This window comes from Malus domestica, chromosome 06 (assembly GCF_042453785.1).
Source record: "Malus domestica chromosome 06, GDT2T_hap1".
Lineage (NCBI taxonomy): Eukaryota > Viridiplantae > Streptophyta > Magnoliopsida > Rosales > Rosaceae > Malus > Malus domestica.
Window position 1 is genome coordinate 27,656,714 of NC_091666.1, and position 25,633 is coordinate 27,682,346.

Consider the following 25,633-nt stretch of genomic DNA (forward strand, 5'->3'; position numbering starts at 1 on the left):
GTGAAAGATAATGTGCAACACAACACTATCTGTGCTTCCCAATCTTACATCTCTTCTCTAATTACCAGCCTAAATTTTAGTAAGTGCACAGTTGTTGCTTAGCTGTGGGTTTTCGTTACTCTATTCTATTGGAAACACCATATCCTTGCGCGCAATGGCTGTAATCAGCATTATGTTTGTATCTATTCCACCTCCAGTACAAATTATTGGTTTGTTTTTCGTTTCAGACGTCAAGTCTAGGTTTGAATTTCCTTGAACAAGCATGTAACTTTATACCTCTATCTCATCAAGCTCAATCTAGGATAAGGTAAGTGATAGGTTGCAGGTGAAGTTGCAAAGATGATGAAGACTCAATGTTTGCTCCCTAAATTCGCCATGGGCCTCGCGGGCATGCCAGGAATTTACTCAAACATGAAATTGGCAGGTGCGAGCGTGCCACTATTAGATGCCGCTAGTAGACGGGTTTTGAATGATTGAGGTTGCGCCTGAGTTCAACTTCAAACCAAGAGATTGTGTCATTGAGTGAGAGTGGCTCAAATCAAGGTTCTTTGTTTGCCTTAAAGATAAGGACTTTACTTATATGGAGAAATGTAATAACAAGTAAATGACAAGGTTGCTAGAAGTGTGAATGACTGAGGAAAGTAAATGATTGGTGTTGTACATAAACTACAAATGAGATCGATACTACTAGTGAGCAGCAGAGCTAATAAACAAGGAAAGTAAAGGATGTTTGGCTAAAGCTAAATGTCTACAAGGAAGCTAAGGAGCTGATTTGAGTAAGTTGATTTGATTGGTTGTTTGAGTGTCCATAATCCTTCTGTCTTTGCTTCTTTATATAGAGATCTGAAAGAGTCCCCTTGCTGAGAACAATGAACTTACCCGAAAGAAGCTTGGCCAGCTTGCATTGTGAAATAATATTAAAAGGGGAACTTGCATTTCCACCACATGTTTTCACCACTTGTAATAAAACTATTAATTAAAAGAAGCAAATTAGCCTCTTTCACCATGTATCATCTGTCAGAATGTCTGTGTCTTCCCATCCACTTGCATTAGGAAAACATGCAATTGTTGTTTAAACAAATCTCTTGGCAAACCTCCATCGCCCAAACAAATGGGAAAAGCAATATTATAATGTCAAATAACTCCACTTGCAGCCAAATATCTTTCCAAGTTAGCATTCTTGCACATTAATCCTCCAAATGTCATATTTTACCCAAATGGCCCAAATAAGTGAAATGATGCACATTTTAGGTGCAAACACTCAAGCCATCATAGATCACACAGGTTTGGATCATGCATTACATATTACACTGCATCTTTGTGGCTCCTGTCTAGTAAAGTTTTGCCTAGTCATGTCTGTGCGCGTGCACTATTAACATCTACACATGATATGTCATATGCACTAGATGTGTCATCATAATTATGAGCTGTCTGCCACATAGTACTATCACCTAGTGGTATTTCTTTTCATTTATAAGAGAGTTCTTAGGTTCGATTTTCATCAAAGACGAATTTGAGCAACATTATTGCTAGCCCATTGTCAGACTTAGTTTACCAGTATAGATAATATCGTTTGTTTAGAAGAAAAAAAATTATGATCATTAGTTATAATTGCACAGAAACACCTACTATTTTAACATGTGATTATTAGTTATAATTATCGTTATCACAATCGATCAAGTCCAATTAGAGTTCCAGTATGCTTCCACTTGAACATTACCTAATTGTGTTCACGAATATAATTTCGTAATTAGAGTTAAATCCTAAGTGATCACATGAGTCAATAAAACTCGATCAAAACCCCCTACCTCCCAAGATTAATTTACGAAACTAAACTTTTAAAAAAATAATATACTCACAATCGATGCAGGCACTCTGAAATTACAAAAATTAATCAAACATGAAGAGAGTGGGCCGAGGAAAACCCAGCCCACAATAACCAGAACTAAAGGCCATCAAAGTTGTAATAGGCCCAAAAAATACAACCCTGTTAACCACTTGCGAAGTCAATGGACACTTTTCAACACAGAAATGCAGGAAGAGGGTGGGTACAGTGGTTTTGGGTACATAAGATTTGGACCCAATAGTTTGACCAACCTTACACGTGTTCAAATAGCATTGGGGATAATATTGTTGGTCCGCCGCCGATCCGAGTTCACTCAACTATTTCTACTTGGTGAGCTTCCCGGGAGCTGGTACCGCCCCACAAACGCTGCCCCTCCGAGAAAGTCAGAGACTTTTCCCTGTAAATTAAACGCCGATCGTCCCCAATTGGAGTTCTCCGGTAAGGTACGTCTCTCATGCATATCATGGCGGACATACATCATATATTGACCCGTCTGAATTTGGGCGTTTTGGAATTAGGGCTTAGGAGAAAGGTCTGGATTTGATCAGATTTATTATCAGAAAATTGAATTATTTTTTATTTTTGTGTTTTTAATTCTGACAAAAAAAAAAAAATTGGGAACCCTAATATTTGAATGACCAAATCACAATACTTTCGATTCCGAAAATGCACACTGACAATTATAAATTGGAATTTAGTAGTTGGAATTTTGATAAGTTAATTGAGCTCTTGGTAATTAGTAATAATCTAATCTGGGAAGGATTATTGATAATGAATTAGTTTATCTTGTTTTATTCTTGTCATTTCAGAATTGCCTGTTTGTTACTGCTGTCTGCTAATTGGTGTAGGTAAGGTTGAGGAGCAAGTTTGATCATTTAAAACGATTTTTCTAAAACCATTGACGATAAGAACATGTAAGTGCGTTAAATCGTGTAAAGGGGATTTACAACGATTGGTTATTCGTTGCTGACTGACAAGTTTGTTAGTAGGTTTGGCAGCTTGACTTCTAATCGTTATGTTCGGATTTTAGTATTTTATCGAGCGCAGTGGCGTTATAGGATTCATATAGCCGACCCCACTTAGTGGGATAAAGCTTTGCTTTCGTTGTTGCATCTTGTCGCGTTATGTCGTTGTTGAGTTGTCTTTAATCACCCTTAATCTTTCAATCGTATTGATGTTTTTTCTGACTTACCAGAGATTCTAAGCGGTAGATATCACATATGGCTTCATTCCGAGCATTCTTGAACAGTCCAGTTGGTCCGAAAACAACTCACTTTTGGGGACCTGTTGCAAACTGGGGATTCGTTGCCGCTGTATGTTTCTCTGCCTTGATTTCTAGTATATAAGAATGTATTTGAATTCAAATGCAGTTTCATGCTTTTTAACTAATCTTCATCATAATGGGTTTGATTTAACAGGGATTGGCGGATATGAACAAACCTCCAGAAATGATTTCTGGCAATATGACAGCAGGTCCAATATAACTGTATTTGAAGGATGTAAATTAGTTTTAGTATATACTATGTGGCAGGATAATAACCACGTTTTGAATCTGTTTCTGCAGCAATGTGCGTTTATTCAGCGTTGTTTATGAGATTCGCATGGATGGTACAGCCTCGGAACTATCTGCTTTTGGCATGCCATGTCTCAAATGAGACTGTCCAACTCTATCAGCTCTCTCGCTGGGCGAGGGGTCAGGGGTAAGCGATCTGTTTTCGGCAACAATTTCAGAAAACTAAAAGTAAATAGTAAATTTAGTTGAGTTGTCAGTTTTCATAACTGACCTTTGTCAAAGTGAGTGGGCCGAAAACATTTAATCGTGCAATTTGCCGGGAGATTTATTCTTATTTACTTGCTTTGTCATAGGTACTTAGCCCCGAAGAAAGATGAAGCTGCAACCGAGTAACTTGCTGCGTCTTTTCATTCCCTGCTCGTTCATTGTTTTAGTTGCGAATTTTACCGAAAACAGTGTTGATCTTGTGCGAGGCGCGTGTGATAAAATTTGCTTTTGATGTTAACTGAGCTATCAATCTCAGCAGAACAAGTGCTCTTGTCATCCATTTTCATTCAATGTCATGCACTTCTTTTTGTTCATAAATGTTGGTTTTTCGTCAATTGTGTAGAAGAGGTAAATCTGGAACGAGTTTGGGCGAGAAGACGCTCGGGAGTAATTCGGAATGTATCCGCTTTCCGAAAGAGACCGAAAACTTGCACTCTAATTTCCCCAAGATGTGTTGAAGCAATAATCTTTGGATTACAAAAACTAATTTCACTTTCAGTTCAACACCAACGGATTAAATAGTACAGCTATCCGATTTCCGAGAGATGCAATTTACAATGCTGCTAAAGTTTTCCTATCAAAAATTTGTCAGGGAGCAATTGCCTTGCCCCATCGGCATGTTTGGCCCTGGGTCTCTGCCCAGTTACTTGAGCATATGCTCCATCCTTTGGCCCCCCGTCGGGATCACGATAATTCATCAACATCTTCCCGTTTTAACCTTTTGCTACTTTTTTTGGATTTCAGTTTCTTGCCTCCATCTTCTTCACAAGCTTCATTGTTTCCACTTTTTGCTTTAGCTTCCTTCTTGTTTCCTTTCTTTTCCTTGGATTTCTTCCTTTTCACGGGTGGTGTTTCGTCCTCATCCCTCTCAGCCGCAATATGCTCTCCATGCAGCAGCCGATTGGCTGGGGGATTGACAACTTCTGCTTCTGCAGAATAGAAAGGAAAACTTGCAGCTAAAGTTTTGGGGAATGATTACATGATAGCACAACTTGCAGAAATAGGAAACAGAAAAACTGACCTTCATCGGCAAAATTGGAATAAAAAAGAACGTTTGACAGAGGCTGCTTCATGTAAACCTGCAACATTTCAACGAGAACAATTGATCTAAAAGAATGGGAAAGTTGCAGCATACATCATTGTTACACCACTACACATGAAACCATGAAAATTAGGGAATTTTAGCCAACGTTTGTCACTTTTGACAATCCGGCAAAAGCTAAGGTGAAAGCACTAAAATACCCTAGACATCTAAATCCGGACCTAACCACATCTCCCCCACTTCATACGTGGTAAGCTTCAACCAATCACAAGTTCAGAAGTCTTTGAGAAGCCGTGCTTCCCTAGTACTCGTGATCCCAACCAAGATCTTATATAAGTCTGAACAACAAGAACTGTTATGTCCTTGAAAATTCAGTTCCATTGTTCATGAAGTTATAGGTAGTGTCCAGATCTGGGGAATTTAACTTGATAATAAAACGATTCGCTACTTATTGTATTTCTGTATAATTTGAGTTATGTTAGGCACTGGGGTTTGAGAAGTGACCAATCTAAGTGCCATGACCCAATTGTATACGAAAGTATTGGATCCGAACAAATCAATAAACTATGGTCAGAATTTTTCCATGCCTCCCTCTTCTCTGGCATAGGAGATGGCAAATGGGGAAAGGATTCTTAAGTTATAAGAGAGTTCAAAGAGCGATGAGGGGGAGCTGACACCGACTGATGAGAAACTATGTTTGAGTTATTAAGGATACTATGTTATTTCCACATACATTCTTCGCTATAATTATCAAAAGTACAAAAGATTAGCTAAAATTCCATATAGAGCCAAATTTGGGCTTTTTGCTCAATGTAACTCTAAACAATCAGGCCGGCTGGTCAATAGCCTGCTTATATAACTCAAACAATAAAGTGCAATAGCATACCGCAGAGAGTAGTTGCCAAGTCTTCACATTCCAAAGCCGTAGATAGCTATCCAATCCTAGAAGGAAAGAACTTATGGTCAGTGATACATAGAGAACAAATTTGGTTTCCAAACCCCTACTACCTTTACCAATAAAGCTTTAGAGGGGGAGAGAGAGGACTAGTATTGAACAAAAATTTTAAATATTGAAAACAAAAGGCATGCACTCACCACATGATGCTATCACTGGATAGTCTGGGTGCCTTGCTATGGACCTTATACTACCTGAACACTTCCCCAAAAAGCATCCTAACAATTTCCCTGTTGTAAAACACAGGATTAAAGAAAAGACAGATTACAAAGTAACATAAACAACATCGCGGCATACTATCTTTATCTGGTTCAAGAGGGGCAATACACAACCACTTTATCCCTATCGATAACATGAATAGTGTTCTCAAATCTTGCAAAGGGACCTCCATAGTGGACATGCCTGACACCAGCCGTTGATACACCAGTCGTTCCATAACTTAGGAAACAAGCATCATCCTCAACAGATGGCTTTTTCTTCCCTAAGTAAGCTCTACAAATGGCTTTTAAATTTTTAATCATGCCTACATACATACCTCAGCTACTTTTTCCCATTCTATAGAAAAAAGATTTTGGTAACATACAAATTTTCAAAGAATTGATGAACAATTATAAGCGGGCCGCATGTCAGAAGTTCTTCGGCAGAACCACTGCCAGCCTAAGCATAGTGAACTCAGCTTCAAGCATTATTATTAAATCTCAAAGCTCAGTCCATAGAAAATGTATCCCCTCTAAGTTTTTTCACATATACATAATTTTACCCGGCTTAACCTATTTCAACCGTAACTGAAGTTCCAAATTCCAGTTTAATCCCCATTGACCCCACCGCTTATCAAAATGTGCGAATAAAGCTCAACTCACCTGTGCGTATGTCAAAAGAAGCTAGGTCGCCAGATCCATTCCCTACATAGATTGTATAGCCATTTAGATCTTCCGCTACAGATTTAATAGCAGTCTCTCGGAATTCAAATGATATGACAGGTCTTCGCTGCGCAGAAATGTCATAGAGACGAACCTGTCAAATAAAACCAGTCAGAAGGTGTCAGCAGAATCCTTTTCGGTTGTGCTACTAAGAGTATTCAAGAAACTGAACTTCTAAAATGAACAAACATTATACAAATCCAAGAACTCAAAGTTGTATTCGGTTTTTATAAAACCTATACTATATTCTTAGTTTGCGCAGAAGTTTATCATCCGAAGTACATTAAAAAAAAAGGACTATTCCCCAGAAGTAGCTTATTTCCAACTGAAAACAACAAGACAAAATCAATCCTACTGTAAGCAAATATTACCTCATGGCTGTTGGTGCCAGCAACAAATTTCCGATGATCATCTCTACTTAAAAATGTGGCAGATGTGAACCAAGTTGGGGTAAAGATACCAAGGGTGTTTTTAGGAGGCTGCTCAGGGTAAAAAAAGAATTAGAATAAATGCAGATCATACTGTTTGCAAAAGAAAATACATGTGTGTGCGCACATGTGTGCGTGTTAATTTCCTCAAGTCATAATCGTGCATGATAGAAATGCTCACAGGTTTTGCTGTCCAAATCTTGGCACAGCTGTCAAGATCCCAGACATTCATCTCAACATGCTTCCTGAGTTTGAAAATAATAACGTCACCACTTGAAAGACAAATATCCTAGTGATGATACTCTTTGTTTAATGAAATGTTAAGTAGATTTTGAAGCTCCTATGGTAAGTCCTTTTCCTTAATATGAGAACTCACCCTCCAAGTAAAAAGTAGTTTTCACTTCCATCTACTTTCGAACATAAGATATTTCCACCGGCACCCACACTCCATGTTCTTGAATATCCAGTAGAAGTAACATCTGCTGCTGGTTTAGTCAATTCAAAGGATCTTATGCTTGCACTTCCTTTTGTTGTACATGTAAGCAAAGTGAAAGACCTAACAGCATATAACAATTTTAAAAAATATTAGTAACTGTACGCACAGAGGGAACAATGCCACTGTTTTTAAACTAAAAACTTATGCAAGAATTAACATTGGCACCTCTCAAAGGTGTAAGCTTAAGACAACTTGGTTTTCAGGGGACACTTATCTAAGTTGGTATACATGCTAGCAATTAAACTTTAGACTGTAAATAAATAACTGAAGCATGCAAGGCAAATACACTGCATGTATGCTTTCCACAAAATGTGCTCTAGAAAGCACATCCCATACAATCTTAGTAATTGTACTGCACCAAAAACTGGTTAAAAAAGAGTGTTAAACGAATGAGTGAACCTAAAATTGAACACCCAACCATACCAAATCTTATCCATCATAGGATGATTAAGTACCCTAACTTTATCAGAAATTGCAGCGATCAAAATCCGGTTTAGACAGTAAACCATGAAAGCACAGAAGGCATCTTACCTTGAAGCCAATTCCAAATTCTTTCTGGCAAGCAAATGTAATCCAGCAACAGGGTCATCTTCAGGTTGAACACCATTATTACTAGAATTGGTAACAGAGAAACGGAGATCTCCATTAAGAGGATTAAGAACTTCAATCTGTAAGACATGCAAGCACCTAATAGTTGTCATCGTGTAATTAATAAAACAAAAAGAAACGCGAATTGCTCCCACTTATTAATGTACTCACCGTCCCATTTCTCCTTGCAACAGCTAGCAACTGCAACATTGAAATAATGGAAAGTTTAATCGTTCAATCGTTTCACGCTTTTAACTCAAAAAGCAGAGCCAGACATACCCAGTTGAAACTACATTCCCAGGACACACATGAAATAATGGACAGTTTAATCGTTCAATCGTTTTGACAATTATCAGAAGCAAAGTGAGAGCCGCTGACAGCACAGCATCTCTTATAGTTTAATCTCCTCTCTCTCTCTTTCTCTCTCTCATAGTCATCAACTCTCCATTCATTCACTTCTCTCTCTCTCTCTCTCTCTCCCCTCTACTTCTCTTTCTTCATTTATCTGTCGCCCCACGCCCAACTACCCATCCACTCTTTCTGTCTTTTCTTTTCTCTCTGCCTGTCATTTCTTACAGGCGGCAGCAGTACTATTGCACTTGGGATGGGGATGATGATGATTCTACCCTCCTCCTCACCCTCCTTTTTTTTTTCTTTTTCTTTTTTTTTCTGTTTTGTGAACAAACGAATAAAAATCAAATTTCAAGGGTGTATCCCCCCTCTCTCTCGTCCACCAAGAGGAAGAACATCCGCCTCCACCGCTTAATGTACCCAATGGACTTCACTGGGTACATGAATCAGCGGTGAACAATCGGAAGAAAGACAACATCTTTCAGCTCCGTCGAGGAACTGAGGAAAAACCCATTAAACTTATAACGCATTGCGATTAACCCTTTAGGATTATAACACAAAGAAACCATACCGGATCCGACTTTCGGTCATCCAAAGAGGCGGCAAGCACGCCTTTCGACGAATCAAGGTCGCCCCACCTCTCAACCAACTTCGGTTCTGCCCTTCCTTGCTTACCCCGAGCTTCAATAACTGTAAACAACCAACGGCATAACTGAATTTTAGACTTTTATCAAAAGAATTAGCAGTTGATTTTTGTTTGGCCGAGAAATGGACAGTATAAGACAAGACAGAGATACCTTTGATGAGACCGAGCTCGTCGAAGGTTAGAGCTCGAAGTGGAGGGCAACCTGGGCACTCGAGTGTGGTCGTACGAGGCATGTTTTGCTCAACTCTCACTCGCAGATATTGGGGAAGGAGAAAAACCCTTAAACCCTAGCTCCCTCAAAAACGGTTATGAGCTTCGAGAAGTTAATTAGGTCCCTTGTTATTAGGTAATTATACTTATTTCCCATGGTTTACCCCTTTTTGTAATTTACTCCTTCTTGGCTAGTTTACCATTTTACCCTTTCTTAGTTGTGTTGGAATGAATTTTCCGATTCCGTCGTTAATTTTCAATCTAAACTTGGAAATTTCTGAATAATTGGAATAAAATTGGAAAACAATTAGAGATTTGTTTATAGAGTAGTACTAAGGAGACTAAATTTTACAAACTAAAAGAGATGAAAATTGATGATATGATTATGACTTAAGCGTAGATAAACGTGCTCATTTCTATTTATGACACATCATTTAGTTTGCAAGCTTTGTGTACAAATTTAATCTCCCTAGCATTAACTAAATTTGTAGACTAAATGTGTAAACTAAATGACATGAAAGTCGATGATTGTATTATTACATAAGTGTTATATAACATGTTTATTTCTTATTGATGACACATCATTTTGTTTTGCAAATTTATCAACAGATTTAGTCTCCCTAGCATTACCCTTTGTTTATATTTAGGGTAATGCTAAATAGACTAAGTGCTCGTTTGGATAGAGAAAATGTTTTTGGATTCCAAAAACACTTGAAGTGTTTTCTGCAAGAAGCACCAGTTATGTGCTTTTTCTATGGACTTTAAGTGTTTTTTCAGGATTTAATTGCATTTTTATTAAGAATTAGGTCAAAAAACATTTTCACTAAAAATGTTTTCAATCATTTTAAAAGTACATCCAAACGAATTCTAAATTTGCTAAACTAAACGATATATGGAAGTTGATAATTAACTCATTAATTAAGCATTGACAAACATAATCATTCTTATTAATAATACATCATTTAATTTGTAAATTTTACAAAAAAAAAATTTATGCACCCTAACATTTCTCTTATATTTATATGGCAACCCCAAAAGAGTCAACGTCGGGATTTAATTTCGCATAAAATCCACGTATGCTCCACATTTCCTTACCTGAATTATTTGCTTCCCCAAACTCAAACTTTTTACAACCACAAAAGCAACCAACTAGGAAAAGGCCATCCCCAATTTGATGTCTCATTTGTCTCTTTCTTAATTATTTGACACATATCTATTAACTTAACATCAAACTTAACACTGTTAACTTTTCATAAATTAATTAAAAAACTAAAAAATAAAAACCATTACTGGATAACCACCGACTGCAACTACACAACCCATCGCCGCCAACCACTGCAACCACGCCATTGCCGTCATCGCTGCTCCTCACAATTGGCTAAGATTTCTTTCCTTTCCTCTCTCTTCAAATTCCCGGTGATCGATTCATCTCGTCAATACCTGTGAAGTGGGTATAGGAAAGAACCAAAGAATACCAATGGAGAGAGAGAAAGAGAATACTCACCTGATCTTGCCTCGCGGTTGGATCAGAGAAGGAAGGAGGGATGTAGCTTGCAACTTTTGACTTGCGGGAGAGGTTCGAATTTTGAAATTGAAGGGAAGTTTGAGACCCTGCAATTTGATGGATGCAGGGAGATTTGCAAAAACGATTGGGGGAGGCTGTTGGTAGGCGTATATGTCGTTTCGTTTTCTTTTCTTTTTTTTTCATTTTTCAATTTTAATTAAATTTTATGCAAAAGTAACGGTGTGAAGTTTAAACTTAAGCAAATGACATGTGTCACGAAACTAAAAATGAGACACAAATGAGACACATAATTGCGGAAAGCAAACCCATACCCAACTAGGAAAAAGCCAAATCAAATACGTCAGACCCTTTCGTCTCCTGTCCCTTCGTTTTCGTCTTCCAACTTATAAGCACTTACAACTTTCACGAAGCACGTCCAACTGAAGCTTCAACCATGGCGGACGAATCCACACCAAATCCCAAGAGTGGCTACTGCCTACAAACCAAGACCTTCCATACTCTCCGGCCTCCGGTCCCACTCCCGCCACTCTCCCAACCCCTCTCCCTCACCCAGTTCACCCTCTCCCTCCTCCAATCCTCTACGGCCTCGCCCACCACCTCCGTCCTCATCGACGCCGCCTCCGACCGCCATGTTTCCTACCAAACTTTCCTCGGCCAAATCCACTCCCTCACTCTCTCCCTCCAATCCCTTGCCCCCTCTCTCTCCAAAGGTCACGTGGCCTTCATTCTCTCCCCTCCTTCCCTCCACGTCCCCGTCCTCTATTTCTCTCTCCTCGCCTTAGGCGTCGTCGTTTCGCCAGCTAATCCTGTCGGGTCCGAGTCCGAGATCGCCCACCAGGTCCGGCTAACCCGACCAGTCATCGCCTTCGCCACGTCAGCAACCGCTCAGAAGCTCCCCAAGGGTAACGACAAAATCCGCAACGTTATACTCCTCGACTCGCTCGAATTCTTCTCCATGCTCAACCGGGTCGGTTCATCCGAAACACGACCAGACCTCAGGTTTACAGTCAACCAGACCGACCCGGCTACGATTCTCTTCTCCTCCGGCACCACCGGCCGAGTCAAAGGCGTTCTCTTATCTCACCGCAACTTCATCGCCGTCATAGCTGGGCTCCACGCCCTTCGCTCACCCGACCCGGACCTACCTAACAGCAAAGCGGTGTCGCTGTTCACGCTGCCTCTGTTCCACGTGTTCGGGTTCTGTTTGGGATAAAATCTGAACTTTGGGCCAGAGAGAAAGTCGGCCCAAACCCAAAGCCCAGAGGAAAACTTAGGAGGCAGGAAAGAGGCTTTCGGCTGGGCACAAATTACAAAGGCCACCTGCTTACCTGCTCAAAGACCACAGGGGGTAGGTTATTCAATCACTGCACAGCCCAATAAAGTACTTTATTGGTGGCATTCATGTAAAAAAGCTAGTGAGTCATCACCAAACCGCATTCGGGCAACCGCCATTGCTACAGGAACCCAAGCTGAATCCGTCTATAAAAGGAGGAAGAGAAGACAGAATTAGAGACACTTAAACAAACAAACAAAAGCCAAAACTCTGCTCAAGCCAGATTTGCCTTCAACAAAGCTGTAGTCAGCACAAGCCTTCATCCCGTTCGGGATAAACCTTCCCAAACCCCTGTAATAGCTCTGCTACCTTGTTCTTGGTGGTATCGATTCATTTTGTATCCTATTCTCCCCATCAACCCCTTCTGAAAGCTTTCAGACCTATGATAGAGCCACAAAGATAGATTTTGTAAGAAGTTCAGCCTTGGCCGATAAGGTTCAAACTTGCCCAACTATCTTTGCTCTGTCTTTGTCTTTTCTTTCTTTTAAAAGCACAATAACATGTTATATATTCTCAGTTATATACAAGTTATTTCTGGCAAAATCACAATGAAAATGAGTCTTCAGCACTTGAATCTGATCTGAATCACGTCAGAGTTTAGATCAGATCTGAGGCTTAAGCCCGCGGGCATGTAATTTAAAGATCAGTTTAAAAGTCCTTGGCCTCAAGGCATAAAAAAGAACTCTATGTGGACTCAACCCATCCACGACGATCCTTGATAAGCGAGAAGTCCGAAGTTACTTGGGGCGCAAGTAATCAATCTATTTCTCCGTTTTGTTGCTATTATATCTTGATTCGTAGAAAAGGCTTAAGCATATAGTGAATTCTGATAGAAAGCCTCAAGGCCTACACCTAAGGCCCCACGAAGGCATCTATTTAGCTTCATTTTATGTTGCGGTCTAGTTGGTCCGAGTATAAGGATTAACTCTGATGGGAAGCCTCAAGGCCTATACCTAAGGCCCTACAAAGGCACTCATTTGGGTTCGTCCTACCTCTTGGATTCAGATAATCAAAGGTATAATAGTGATAAAACTCTGGCAACCATAAAAGGCCAAATATGATACATCCAAGCGCTGGTTTAGTTTGACAGGAAGCCTCAAGGCCTATACCTAAGGCCTCACAAAGGCACCTGTTATATCTAACTCGGTTTCTCGGGCGTATACATATTCAATCAAAGCTTAAATACCCATTCAACATCTGCCATACTGAAGATGGCAGTGGCACGCCTGAGCACGATAAAGTTAATCTTGATTGTGAGCCTCAAGGCCTACACCTAAGGCCCCACAAAGGCACCCTTTCAAATTAACTCTGTCCTTCTCTTTCAGAACTGCCCGACGAGCCTTGCCCGAAGTGTGTCTTGCCCGACCAAGATCTGCCCGACGAAGGCTTGCCCGAGCAAGCCCGAGAAGAAAGCAGGAGTACGACAGATACCCTCAACCGACGCCATTCTCCCAGGGAAGCTGTGTGCTCGACCGCCAGGAGATTCCTGCGACGAACATAGTTTTGGCACGCCCAGTGGGACCAAACTGATCTGAAGATAAAGATAACCATGCCAGAAGATTTACAGAATACTTTGTTTCAAATGCTACAGAGACTGAATGAAGCCTCCCTAGGCTCTAGAAATGAGACAGGTTTGGCTCCTCCCAAAGGAGAAAGACACAGGACTACCCAGCCAGATGAGGTAGTCATAGTCAACCCCATGTTGCCCTTTTTTGAAGCCCCGGTAAACATGCTCAACATGACCTGGGCAGAGAAAGGAAAAGGGAAAATTATAAGGGAAGAAGAAGAATGGAAACTAGCCAAACGATCTACGGAAGGGATAGGCAAACCATCCGAGTACCCAAAGGCTGCCATAATCAAAGGGCTGGTTATGTGTAGTAAATGCCAGTGTGAATGTGAACTCGAGATTCCCCCAGCTGGAGTCCTTATTGATCACGAGTTAATTAAAAGAGAAGCCCGCGAAAAGCTTAAGCAGGCAACAAGAAAAAATACTTCCCGAAGCGTTTTTCAACGTTTAGGAGGTGATTACCAACCCAAGGCGTTGTCAGAAGTATTTCGAAACTATGAAGTTTCTGACGAGTTTCGAAACTATGAAGTTTCTGACGAGGTAGAAGATATGAAAGCCAAACTCCAAAGAAGTACAGAGCAGCTTCAAAATGGCCAAAAGGGGAAGGAAGTCAGAAGAACTGATGGGATAGCTAATCTTGTTAAGAAAGCAACTCCTGCATATCGTGGGCGGAAATGGTATGTAGTTGGAAAAGATGGGCAGCCTATCAGACCAATTGGAGCATCCATGGTCAGAAGGGTTCAAAGGCAGCACAAAGCCTACATGAATTCCCTGATGACCCCCATCACCTCTGAAGCCTCAAAAAATCAAAAGCCAGAGAAAGCAACATCTGGAAGTAGTAGTCAGCTTCGTTGGCGAAGTAAGAAGGAAGTAGAAAGGGCCAACAGCAAGACGGAGGGTATGGGGAATCATGTGCCACAAAGCCATCACCCTGGCAAATATAGGATCTTAAGAAGGGCTCAGGAAGATCCGACTATGATGCCAACACCTGGTTGGAGGCCAGGGCCCACCCATGAGGAAACTGTTGCATCTGAGAGGAGACCAACCTTTCTGCCTTTGGATCCGTTTGGTGAAGTTCCAAAGCAAGCGCTGTACGGAGACATGAATCAACCACAACAGGAAGGGATACCAGAGCCCTTATTACCAGCCGATGCAATGGCCTGGTTAGACAAGTTCATGGATCACATTGGGAGCAAGAAGGAGGACTTGCTCGAACCCAGCAACTTCCATATCAACATGACGTATGTATTATCCGCCATGTTTGGCGCCAGGCCTGACCAGCCCGCTACTATGGAAGGTGATTATTTAACAACTGAGCCGATGATGGCTCATATCAATGTGGAGGTAGTTACAGAGGAAGACTCAGACGAGGTTGAATCCTCAAAAGTACCTAAAGGTGGTCCCATACGGATTTACACAGATAAAATGGTGTTCAGCCGCCCAAGTATTTCGTTGGCCAACCACCTGAAGCCTATATACGTTTCAGCTCATCTGGAAGGTGTACCTTTCAAAAGAGTTTTGATTGATGGAGGAGCAGATGTTAACATATTGCCAGCCAAGCAGATGAAGAGGATGGGGAGAAGCACTGAAGATCTTATTCCCACAAACCTTACAGTCTCGAGCTTTTCAGGTGCCATCACCAGGACTCATGGGATATTACCTTTGGAGGTAGATTTGGGGTCCAAGAAAATAATGTTGGCGTTCTTTGTAGTAGACTGCACTTCCACTTACGGGGCCCTACTTGGAAGAGATTGGATTCATCAAAGTTTAGCCATACCTTCCACTCTTCATCAACAAGTGGCTGTATACCACGAGGCAAGTACTGAAGGATCAAGCTTTTGGGAGATGGTAGAGGCCGAATCACGGCCGTTCCTCCCCTCAGCTAATGTTGCAGAAGCAAATTTCTACAATCCCAACGTGGGAATTTTGAAATGTTTAGGAGCTGATGAGAACGGCCGCCCTACCAAGGTGACGGCCCGAAAGCTTCTAGAACAAGGGATGCTCCTTACCAAGGAAGAGTGGGAGAGACCTTGTCTTATACCAAACTCTCTATACCATCAATGATCGAACAAAAGAAGAAAGATCAGGTCATGGCAGTCAGATCCCTGATTAAAAGACTGTTGGTGTATGGAAAGGGAAGAAGACAGGAAGAAAGGCTCTTGGATAAAGAAGAGCAGGAGTGGCAGGAGAAAGTTTCTACCAGCCAGCAGGAAAATGAGGAAGAATCTTACACAGAGGAGTTAGATAAGGCCATTCAAATGGCCGAATGTGTCTACGATATAGACGAGCCAGACGGTCTGCCCGAGAACCCGGAGCTAGTTGATTTTTTGTGTGCAGAACCTGATAAGCCACCTCCAGAGGTCCAGGATCCATTGGAAGTTATTGAGCTAGGCACAGAAGAGGATCCAAGACCAATTCAAATCAGTGGTTTATTAGGGATTGAGGATCGGACCAAGATTATCTCTCTTTTGCAAGAATTCAAAGATTGTTTTGCTTGGCATTACACCGAGATGCCAGGATTAGACCCAGCCTTGGTGGAACATAGATTGCCCATCAAGGAAGGATATAAACCTGTCAAGCAGGCACCACGAAGGATGTCAAAGGAGATAGAAGAAAAAGTCAAAGAAGAAATTGAAAGGCTGGTGAAAGCTGGCTTTATTAGACCAGCCAAATATGTAGAGTGGCTAGCCAACATTGTACCTGTTTTAAAAGCTATAACAAAAGCAGTACGGTGTTGTGTTGATTATAGGAATATTAATAGCGCCACACCAAAGGATGAATATCCCATGCCCATGGCTGACTTATCCATAGATGCTGTAGCAAAGCATAAAGTTTTATCGTTTATGGATGGAAATGCCGGTTACAATCAAATAAAGATGGCGCCAGAGGATATTCATAAGACAGCTTTTAGATGTCCTGGTCATGTGGGGGCATATGAATATCTGGTCATGCCATTCGGGCTCAAAAATGCAGGCGCCACGTATCAAAGGGCAATGAATGCCATTTTTCATGATTTAATTGGCCAAAGCATGGAGGTGTATATAGATGACATTGTGGTGAAATCTAAGACAGAAGAGCAGCATCTCGTGGACCTCAAGCAAGCATTGATGAGGATGCGGATCCACAAGTTGAAGATGAATCCAAAGAAATGCGCTTTTGGAGTGAGAGCGGGCAATTTTTTGGGATTTTTGGTACATCAGAGAGGTGTGGAGGTGGACAAAAATAAGTCTCGGGCAATATTAGAGTCACTTCCACCTACCAACAAAGTACAGCTTCAGAGATTGCTAGGGAAAATCAACTTCTTAAGGAGATTCATTGCCAATTTGGCGGGCAAAATCCAGCCACTAACTCCACTACTGAGATTGAAGGATAGGGAGAATTTTGAGTGGGGGCCAACCCACCAGCAGGCATTTGATAGCATCAAGGCTTACTTAACTTCCCCACCAGTGCTGGTGCCACCTCAAAGGGGAAAGCCATTGAAACTATATATTTCTGCATCGGAAAGATCAATTGGGAGTCTACTAGCTCAGAATAATGAAGGAGGAAAAGAGCAGGCTGTGTATTACCTCAGCAGAATTCTGACCGAGGTAGAAACAAGATATTCTCCGGTGGAAAAACTGTGTTTGGCTCTATATTTTACTGCCAGCAAGCTAAGGCATTACATGCTACCTTGTCATGTGCACATTATCGCCAAAACAGATGTGATAAAGTATATGTTGTCAAGACCTATGCTAGCAGGGAGGATTGGGAAGTGGATTCTAGCATTATCTGCTGAGTTTGTGGGAGTCTGATATATCAGTCAATCACATTCCTAGGGGATCTAACTTGGCAGCCAATGAAATGGCGCAACTAGCTTCGGGAGTGCCAATGCAAGAAAGGAGGTATGGTGTTGATGTTGAGATCCAAACAAGAAACCTTCCCTCTATTTCAGATCGGAGGTTCAGTCTGGATGTAATGGTTCTAGAGACCGAGGTGAAGGATTGGAGGACACCTATTACTCAGTATCTGAAAGATCCTTCTTCACCCACAAGTAAGAAGAACAAGCAGCAAGCAACCAAGTATGTATTGTGGACAAAAAATCTGTTGAGGAAGACCCCAGATGGGTTGCTATTAAAATGCTTAGGCCTAGAGGAATCCATGAGAGTAATGGCCGAAGTACATGAGGGAATATGTGGAGCACATCAAGCGGGAACGAAGATGAGATGGCTACTCAGAAGGTATGGTTATTTCTGGCCCGACATGGAAAAAGATTGTAAGTCCTATGCCCGCGGATGTGAAGAATGTCAGAGACATGGACCTCTCCAGCATGTACCATCCGTACCTCTCAATCCAGTGGTCAAGCCTTGGCCGTTCCGAGGATGGGCAATGGACTTCATCGGGCAGATTTATCCGGCCTCTAGTAAGGGACATACTTTCATAATTGTGGCAACGGATTACTTCACCAAATGGGTGGAAGCATCGGCAGTAAAATCCATAACTTCGGCCGTGGTCAAAAATTTTATTGAGACCAAGATCCTGCACAGGTATGGGGTGCCTGAAACTATAGTAACAGATCGTGGGCCATCTTTTATTTCAAAGGAGGTTGAAGAGTTTGCAAGCAAGTACAAAATAAAGATGATCCAATCCAGTCCATACTACCCTCAGTCAAATGGGCAAGCAGAAGCTAGCAACAAGATTTTGGTCAACATTATTAAAAGGGTGGTGATTGATAGTCCAGAAAGGTGGCATGAGATGCTAGGGAATACATTGTGGGCATACCGGACTTCTAAAAGAGCGGGGACAGGCACGACTCCTTATGCCTTGACTTTCGGGCAAGATGCAATGCTTCCTATGGAAATCAACGTCAGTTCCGTAAGAATTCAAAACCAATTTGGGTTGCATAGTGCGGAATATATCGAAGCCATGTGTCAAGGTATTGAAGATCTGGATGCAGTCCGAATTGAAGCCTTGAACCAGATTCAAGAAGGAAAGATTGCTGTTGCCCGAGCTTATAACAAAAGGGTGAAGTTAAAGTCTTTCAAGGAAGGAGATTTAGCGTGGAAAGCAGTCCTCCCGCTAGGCGCTCAGCTGCGTGGCTTCGGGAAATGGAGCCCGACATGGGAAGGTCCTTTTATTATTAGTCGGGTTTTGAACAAAGGAGGATATTATCTGGCAGACCTCGAAGGCAGTGAGCAGAAACACCCTATTAATGCAAAATTCTTGAAGAAATATTGTCCTACATTATGGGATGTTAGGGATTGCTATATCGAAGAGGGGGCAGAGTGAGACAGACCTTAGAAATTCACATACGGTGTTTTGTTCATCCAAACATTTAAAGAAGGCAGAGATGTAGAAATAGATAAAATTTCTTATTTCCTGTCGACAAATTGATGAGATTACAAGATACCAAATCCTATGTATTACATTTGATCCTCTCTGAAAGTGTTGGTGTCTTCAACTGGTTTCCCGTTATCTTCTTGGTTGAAACCCAATTAAGTGATCGGGTTGTGCGGCCAACATGAGCTTGGTAGGGGACCCTCCTACAAGATCTTCACCATGTATGATGATGAAGCCCAACTTATCACCACAAGTGGTGGGAAGATCAGTCATCAGGAGGAGACCGCCTGACCAAGGGTGTTGGAGGTAGAGGGGTGATCGACCAAAGGTGTTGGAGGTAGCAATCATCAGGTGAAAATTTTTCACGAAAGGGGAGTTTCAGGAAACTCCACTCAAAACCTGAGGAACCCATTTCTCAGTGGGAAGACGGAATGATTCAAGGTGGATGAGGGGTAAAGACCAAAATGAAGAAGAGGTGATGATTTGAAATGGGTTTCCAAAGCCAGAATTTATAGAGAACCAGAAGGTAGTTTAAAGGTCACAGGAAGCTCAAAAGGCACGCATGCTGTTGTTCAATTAATGTTGGCGCTTGGGATCCCAACCTTAACATCAATTGAAGGGGGCACTGTTTGGGATAAAATCTGAATTTTGGGCCAGAGAGAAAGTCGGCCCAAACCCAAGGCCCAGAGGAAAACTTAGGAGGCAGGAAAGAGGCTTTCGGCTGGGCACAAATTACAAAGGCCACCTGCTTACCTGCTCAAAGACCACAGGGGGTAGGTTATTCAATCACTGCACAGCCCAATAAAGTACTTTATTGGTGGCATTCATGTAAAAAAGCTAGTGAGTCATCACCAAACCGCATTCGGGCAACCGCCATTGCTACAGGAACCCAAGCTGAATCCGTCTATAAAAGGAGGAAGAGAAGACAGAATTAGAGACACTCAAACAAACAAACAAAAGCCAAAACTCTGCTCAAGCCAGATTTGCCTTCAACAAAGCTGTAGTCAGCACAAGCCTTCATCCCGTTCGGGATAAACCTTCCCAAACCCCTGTAATAGCTCTGCTACCTTGTTCTTGGTGGTATCGATTCATTTTGTATCCTATTCTCCCCATCAACCCCTTCTGAAAGCTTTCAGACCTCTGATAGAGCCACAAAGATAGATTTTGTAAGAAGTTCAGCCTTGGCCGATAAGGTTCAAACTTGCCCGACTATCTTTGCTCTGTCTTTGTCTTTTCTTTCTTTTAAAAGCACAATAACATGTTATATATTCTCAGTTATATACAAGTTATTTCTGGCAAAATCACAATGAAAATGAGTCTTCAACACTTGAATCTGATCTGAATCACGTCAGAGTTTAGATCAGATCTGAGGCTTAAGCCCGTGGGCATGTAATTTAAAGATCAGTTTAAAAGTCCTTGGCCTCAAGGCATAAAAAAGAACTCTATGTGGACTCAACCCATCCACGACGATCCTTGATAAGCGAGAAGTCCGAAGTTACTTGGGGCGCAAGTAATCAATCTATTTCTCCGTTTTGTTGCTATTATATCTTGATTCGTAGAAAATGCTTAAGCATATAGTGAATTCTGATAGAAAGCCTCAAGGCCTACACCTAAGGCCCCACGAAGGCATCTATTTAGCTTCATTTTATGTTGCGGTCTAGTTGGTCCGAGTATAAGGATTAACTCTGATGGGAAGCCTCAAGGCCTATACCTAAGGCCCTACAAAGGCACTCATTTGGGTTCGTCCTACCTCTTGGATTCAGATAATCAAAGGTATAATAGTGATAAAACTCTGGCAACCATAAAAGGCCAAATATGATACATCCAAGCGTTGGTTTAGTTTGACAGGAAGCCTCAAGGCCTATACCTAAGGCCTCACAAAGGCACCTGTTATATCTAACTCGGTTTCTCGGGCGTATACATATTCAATCAAAGCTTAAACACCCATTCAACATCTGCCATACTGAAGATGGCAGTGGCACGCCTGAGCACGATAAAGTTAATCTTGATTGTGAGCCTCAAGGCCTACACCTAAGGCCCCACAAAGGCACCCTTTCAAATTAACTCTGTCCTTCTCTTTCAGAACTGCCCGACGAGCCTTGCCCGAAGTGTGTCTTGCCCGACCAAGATCTGCCCGACGAAGGCTTGCCCGAGCAAGCCCGAGAAGAAAGCAGGAGTACGACAGATACCCTCAACCGACGCCATTCTCCCAGGGGAGCTGTGTGCTCGACCGCCAGGAGATTCCTGCGACGAACAGGTTCTTCATGGTGGTTCGGGCGGTGGCAATGGGTGAGACCTTGGTTTTGATGGAGAGGTTCGACTTCGAATCAATGCTGAGCGCCGTGGACCGGCACAAAATCTCGTACATGCCGGTATCGCCGCCGCTGGTCGTTGCAATGGCGAAGTCGGAGCTGGTTAAGAAATACGATCTCAGCTCGCTTCGGCTTCTCCGCTGTGGCGGTGCGCCGCTGGGAAAGGACGTTGTTGACAGATTCCGTGAGAGATTTCCCACTGTTGAAATTGTACAGGTCAGAGAACTAACGTTGTCCCATTAACTTCCTAATTTTAATTCTTGACCGTTGATTGATAGTAAAGTAAACGGCGCAAAACCTTGGCCGTTGGTATTTGTTTATCTTTTAACTTCCCGCGTTTTTTGAAAAATTATTTAACTTGTGCTCTAATTTTCTTTCCTAGCAAGAAAACTTGTACGTGAAATAAAAGTTACACGTTTAATTAAAAAAGGCATCTACAGTATATAATTCAAGTTCGAATCTTGCACTCAAGTTCGAATCTTTTTCGTTAAACTAGAGTAGCAGTTAGTAGGCACACGTTTAATACACGCATTGCTGTCGTCTGTCACTTGTCTGAATATTGTGGCTGTTTAGGGATATGGTTTGACGGAGACCGGAGCAGGGGCGACGAGGATGATAGACTCCGAAGAGACTAAGTCGCATGCTTCTGTGGGCCGCCTATCGGAAAATATGGAAGCCAAGATTGTCGACCCTGAAACAGGAGAGGCATTGCCTCCCGGCAAGAGGGGTGAGCTATGGCTGCGAGGTCCATCGGTCATGAAAGGTAATGAACACTTGCCATGTCTCAGATATCCCACGTTGCAAACGTAAAACGTGGTAAGATGATTGTAAGTTTTTCGGCACCCTGTTCTTACAGTTTGATTTTGCAGTGATGACAATGTAGTTCCATATCCAAATGACCTTTTCGAAACCTTTATAACATTTGCAGGTTATGTAGGAGATGAGAAGGCAACTGCTGAGACCTTGGACAAAGACGGGTGGTTGAAGACCGGTGATCTTTGCTATTTCGATGACGAGGGGTTCCTCTACATTGTTGACAGGTTGAAGGAATTGATAAAGTACAAGGCGTATCAGGTGACGACTGAAACTGAGACCCTTTGAAAGTTCACTCATAACAAAGATCACTGTAAATATCATTTGATCAGTCCCTTTACGTAATGTGTTATTTTCGGTGTCTCGTTTCTGGAACGAATTGCAGGTACCTCCAGCTGAGCTGGAACATATACTTCTAACCCATCCTGACATTGCCGATGCTGCTGTGATTCCGTATGTATCTCTTGTGCTACATTCTTAGAAGTTTAGATTTATTTGTAGACAAGAAATTGGTGCATTTAAAGGAGAAAAAAGGTATAGAGAAAATTTTCCGTTTAAACGGATATTTTGCTGATAAGATGGCCTTTACGAAATCTTGTTTTATGCCGTCCCACCCTCATCCCAGAAGGCTAAAAGAAAACGAGTGGCAAGTGTTCGCGCAGATAGTCGATAAGATCACAGTTTCTGGAATAATCTACTGGTTTTTCTTTTTGTGTATGTTTTTTCCTCAAGGTTTACAAGTTCTTTGTTCTTCCCATTCGTGTTCGTAAAACAGGTATCCGGATGAAGATGCAGGGGAGATTCCCATGGCCTATGTGGTTAGAAAGCCCGGAAGCAACATCACCGAGGTTCTAGTTATGGATTTCGTTGCAAAACAAGTAAGCTCCTGAATAGAAAATCTGTAACTGAATGTGCATACAAGTTTTCTTCACAGCTTTCGAATTAAAATTGCTCATATACGTAGCTTTACATGCATATTTTACGGAAAAAAGAGAACAATTCTCATCACGAATATTAGGGTTTAACTGCAGATTTGAGGAGCAACTTTGTATGTTATAGGCTTTCACATTGGTGTTGGTGTGCTCTTATTGCAGGTTTCACCGTACAAGAAGATACGGCGGGTAGCGTTTATCAACTCCATTCCAAAATCTCCAGCAGGGAAGATCTTGAGGAGGGAGCTAGTCAATCATGCTTTATCTAGTAGTTCATCTAAATTATGATTCGTTTATCCAAAGCAAAGGAAGAACAAAGCCTTCTCAGCATCACATTCCGTCCGGCGTTCATCATATCAGCTCATTCATGCTCATTAGCATGTATGCAATCTCTGAATTTTCCGGTGGTGAGGATCGGATCATAGTTGGGTGCCCACTTTGTTTGGGTTTACTTGTATATGTACACCATTTTTCTGTGATATTTTGAAACCCTAAACCCTTGAAGACCCCTTTTTGTTTCTTCGTACCGTTGTGTATTGTACCATATAAGTTGCTTCCCATCTCATGGCCTTTATACAACAGTTTTATTGTATGGGCCCTATCTCTATTATTTATCGCTCTTAGAGAAGCAATTTGGATACTTCCAACCGTTTGTGCACACTCGCAATACTTGGGTTAGCAGACCGCGCACTTGTAAGTGTGACGTTTCAAACGTTGATTCAACTAGCCCTAGCAAAACCCATGACATGTTCGTACACCACTTAACAATTGCAAACGCAACATGATCAATATTGGGCCCATAAATACCAATTTACTTGTTCCCTAATCTCAACTACTTTAGACACTTAGTATTATGGTATAGTCGTATTTTTTTCACTAAAGCGAATTTAAATCACATTAATGCTAACTCATTGTGAATCTATGCCCACTCTTTTCTCCTATAAATAATATCGTTTGTTTAAATAAATAAAAAATTCTCAACAACTTTAGAAATTGTTTCCCATCGTTAAGAAAAAGCAATGGCAAGGTTCGATTGTAAAAATGATAATATGACCAGCACTGCAACCACTTGAACCCAATCCTGAATCCGCCGGAAGCGTTCGCTCTTCATTGTTGGCTAACACTGGAGGAAAGTGATAGAGGCCAAAAGTACCTCTCCTATATTTTGCACATTAATATCTAGTGGTGGAACCACGTAGAGGCCAGCATAAACCCGGACCTATCCTGGAATTTCACCCTTTTATATGTACTATGTGCAAATTTTCACAACATTGAGCATGTGGCTCATTAGTTATGCTTGTTGCAACTCCGGCAATACGTCGCAATCGAGAATCAATAACAGCTCCGGAAACTTGGGAATAACCAACAGTTCCGGGAACCTCGGGAGGTTTCTTCTCAGAAAGTGATCTTGAAGCAGTTGATTATGTTCTAATGCCTACAAATACACAATTGGCCTCGTACATGTCCCTCTATCACAGACGACCACCCTTTTGGTGTGCACTTGCAACTTCATCATGCTCTGTAACTTGATTAAATGATTTCATTATTTACCATACAAGAAACCAAATAAAGGCCCATCTAACAACTATTTTGTTTTTCCGAACTTTTTTGTTGAATATCAGAGTGCGCAACGAACAAGATTAACAAAATAATAAGAATATTATTAAACTAACTGAGAATGCCGAAACGGCTACAAAACCCTAAGAGGCTACATTGTGAATGACTTGATATTCTACGAGCTACAAAGCACCATATATATAGAGAACTAACATAACCCTAATAAGTAAGAAAACGAAATCCTAATACTAATGGGCTAAGCCCAAATTCAAACAATAAAATAAATAACTATTTTCCAACACCCCCCGTCAAACTCATGGCGGTATACGACATGGGTTTGCAAACAAGCAGATGCGGACTGGCTCCGTTAGGCAAACTGGTAGGCATGCAAACTTGACTTGACTGGCGAACTTGACTTGACTTGACTTGACTTGACTGGCAAACTGGTTCTTGATTCTTGATTCTTGACTTGATTCTGGCTGGCAAACTGGTTCTGGTTCAAATTGGCTAGTGTTGAGAGTATGGAAGAACCCGTCACTAAACGGACGAGATTTTCATATCTCAATTGTAGCAACAAACAAACAAACACAAATACTATCACTCGAGTGGTCACAATTCCAAGTACTCGAATGACGATCACAAAACAATCCCAAACAGGCTAACAACTCGTGTGGACCTAAAAACAAACTTAACCATTTTTTTTCTTGTTGCCCGTGGACCTTAAACTAACAACAAACAATTGTTTTTCTTTTTCCTTCTCTTTTTGCCTTTTTTTGCTATCCTTTCCTTTCTTCCCATTTTTCTTTCTTTTTTCTTTCATACGAACAAACAGCAAAACCTTTCTGTTTTCCTTTTTTTTTCTTCTGTGCAAACAAATAGCAACAACAAGATCCTTTCTATTTTCCTTTTTTTTTTCTTGCAAACAATCAATACCAACTAACAAATCTAAAACGAAAACACAAACAGCGGAAGATGACGGAAACAAAACTGATACAAACAAATTGATACCAACGAGA

The 25,633-nt window shown here is 41.4% G+C and overlaps 3 protein-coding genes across 9 annotated transcripts; 2 read left to right on the top strand and 1 right to left on the bottom strand.

Annotated features, from left to right (window-relative positions):
- Nucleotides 1-2,027: 2,027 nt before the first annotated feature.
- On the top strand, nt 2,028-3,944 carry LOC103437562 (mitochondrial pyruvate carrier 1-like). Of its 7 annotated transcripts, none has more exons than XM_029103832.2 (6): nt 2,117-2,289; nt 2,656-2,694; nt 3,042-3,159; nt 3,265-3,319; nt 3,411-3,546; nt 3,713-3,944. In XM_029103832.2, exons 3-6 carry the CDS (start codon nt 3,067-3,069, stop codon nt 3,750-3,752), a joined length of 324 nt encoding a protein of 107 aa, XP_028959665.1. In that variant the 5' UTR covers nt 2,117-2,289; nt 2,656-2,694; nt 3,042-3,066; the 3' UTR covers nt 3,753-3,944. The 7 variants fall into 7 exon arrangements, with proteins under 7 accessions (XP_008374266.1, XP_008374267.1, XP_028959665.1 ...); XM_070824049.1 differs by having other exon boundaries at nt 2,121-2,289; nt 2,656-2,760; XM_008376046.4 differs by lacking the exon at nt 2,656-2,694 and adding an exon at nt 2,695-2,760 and having other exon boundaries at nt 2,128-2,289.
- A 134-nt stretch (nt 3,945-4,078) lies between these two features.
- Nucleotides 4,079-9,385, bottom strand: LOC103437563 (uncharacterized). The gene is made up of 12 exons (XM_070824047.1): nt 9,204-9,385; nt 8,978-9,096; nt 8,227-8,256; nt 7,999-8,135; nt 7,348-7,527; nt 7,153-7,216; nt 6,915-7,022; nt 6,484-6,637; nt 5,764-5,853; nt 5,555-5,610; nt 4,648-4,705; nt 4,079-4,555 (listed from the first exon to the last, which is right to left on the bottom strand). Exons 1-12 carry the CDS (start codon nt 9,283-9,285, stop codon nt 4,311-4,313), a joined length of 1,323 nt encoding a protein of 440 aa, XP_070680148.1. The 5' UTR covers nt 9,286-9,385; the 3' UTR covers nt 4,079-4,310.
- A 1,779-nt stretch (nt 9,386-11,164) lies between these two features.
- Nucleotides 11,165-23,652, top strand: LOC103420299 (4-coumarate--CoA ligase-like 9). The gene is made up of 7 exons (XM_070824053.1): nt 11,165-11,984; nt 21,261-21,531; nt 21,889-22,078; nt 22,244-22,389; nt 22,514-22,581; nt 22,904-23,006; nt 23,223-23,652. The coding sequence occupies exons 1-7, from the start codon at nt 11,221-11,223 to the stop codon at nt 23,346-23,348; spliced, it is 1,668 nt and encodes a 555-aa protein (XP_070680154.1). The 5' UTR covers nt 11,165-11,220; the 3' UTR covers nt 23,349-23,652.
- Nucleotides 23,653-25,633: the final 1,981 nt, after the last annotated feature.

Bases quoted from the DNA above. Each gene is read 5' to 3' on its own strand.
- LOC103437562 (XM_008376044.4), top strand. From the start codon at position 3,067: ATGGCTTCATTCCGAGCATTCTTGAACAGTCCAGTTGGTCCGAAAACA. The intron at 3,160-3,264 runs GTATGTTTCTCT...TTGATTTAACAG, and splicing joins ACTGGGGATTCGTTGCCGCT to GGATTGGCGGATATGAACAA. The intron at 3,547-3,712 runs GTAAGCGATCTG...GCTTTGTCATAG, and splicing joins CGCTGGGCGAGGGGTCAGGG to GTACTTAGCCCCGAAGAAAG.
- LOC103437563 (XM_070824047.1), bottom strand. From the start codon at position 9,285: ATGCCTCGTACGACCACACTCGAGTGCCCAGGTTGCCCTCCACTTCGA. The intron at 9,097-9,203 runs GTATCTCTGTCT...GGTTGTTTACAG, and splicing joins CGAGCTCGGTCTCATCAAAG to TTATTGAAGCTCGGGGTAAG. The intron at 7,528-7,998 runs GTAAGATGCCTT...ATATGCTGTTAG, and splicing joins AATTTGGAATTGGCTTCAAG to GTCTTTCACTTTGCTTACAT.
- LOC103420299 (XM_070824053.1), top strand. From the start codon at position 11,221: ATGGCGGACGAATCCACACCAAATCCCAAGAGTGGCTACTGCCTACAA. The intron at 11,985-21,260 runs GTTCTGTTTGGG...TGCGACGAACAG, and splicing joins CCTCTGTTCCACGTGTTCGG to GTTCTTCATGGTGGTTCGGG. The intron at 22,390-22,513 runs GTGACGACTGAA...AACGAATTGCAG, and splicing joins TAAAGTACAAGGCGTATCAG to GTACCTCCAGCTGAGCTGGA.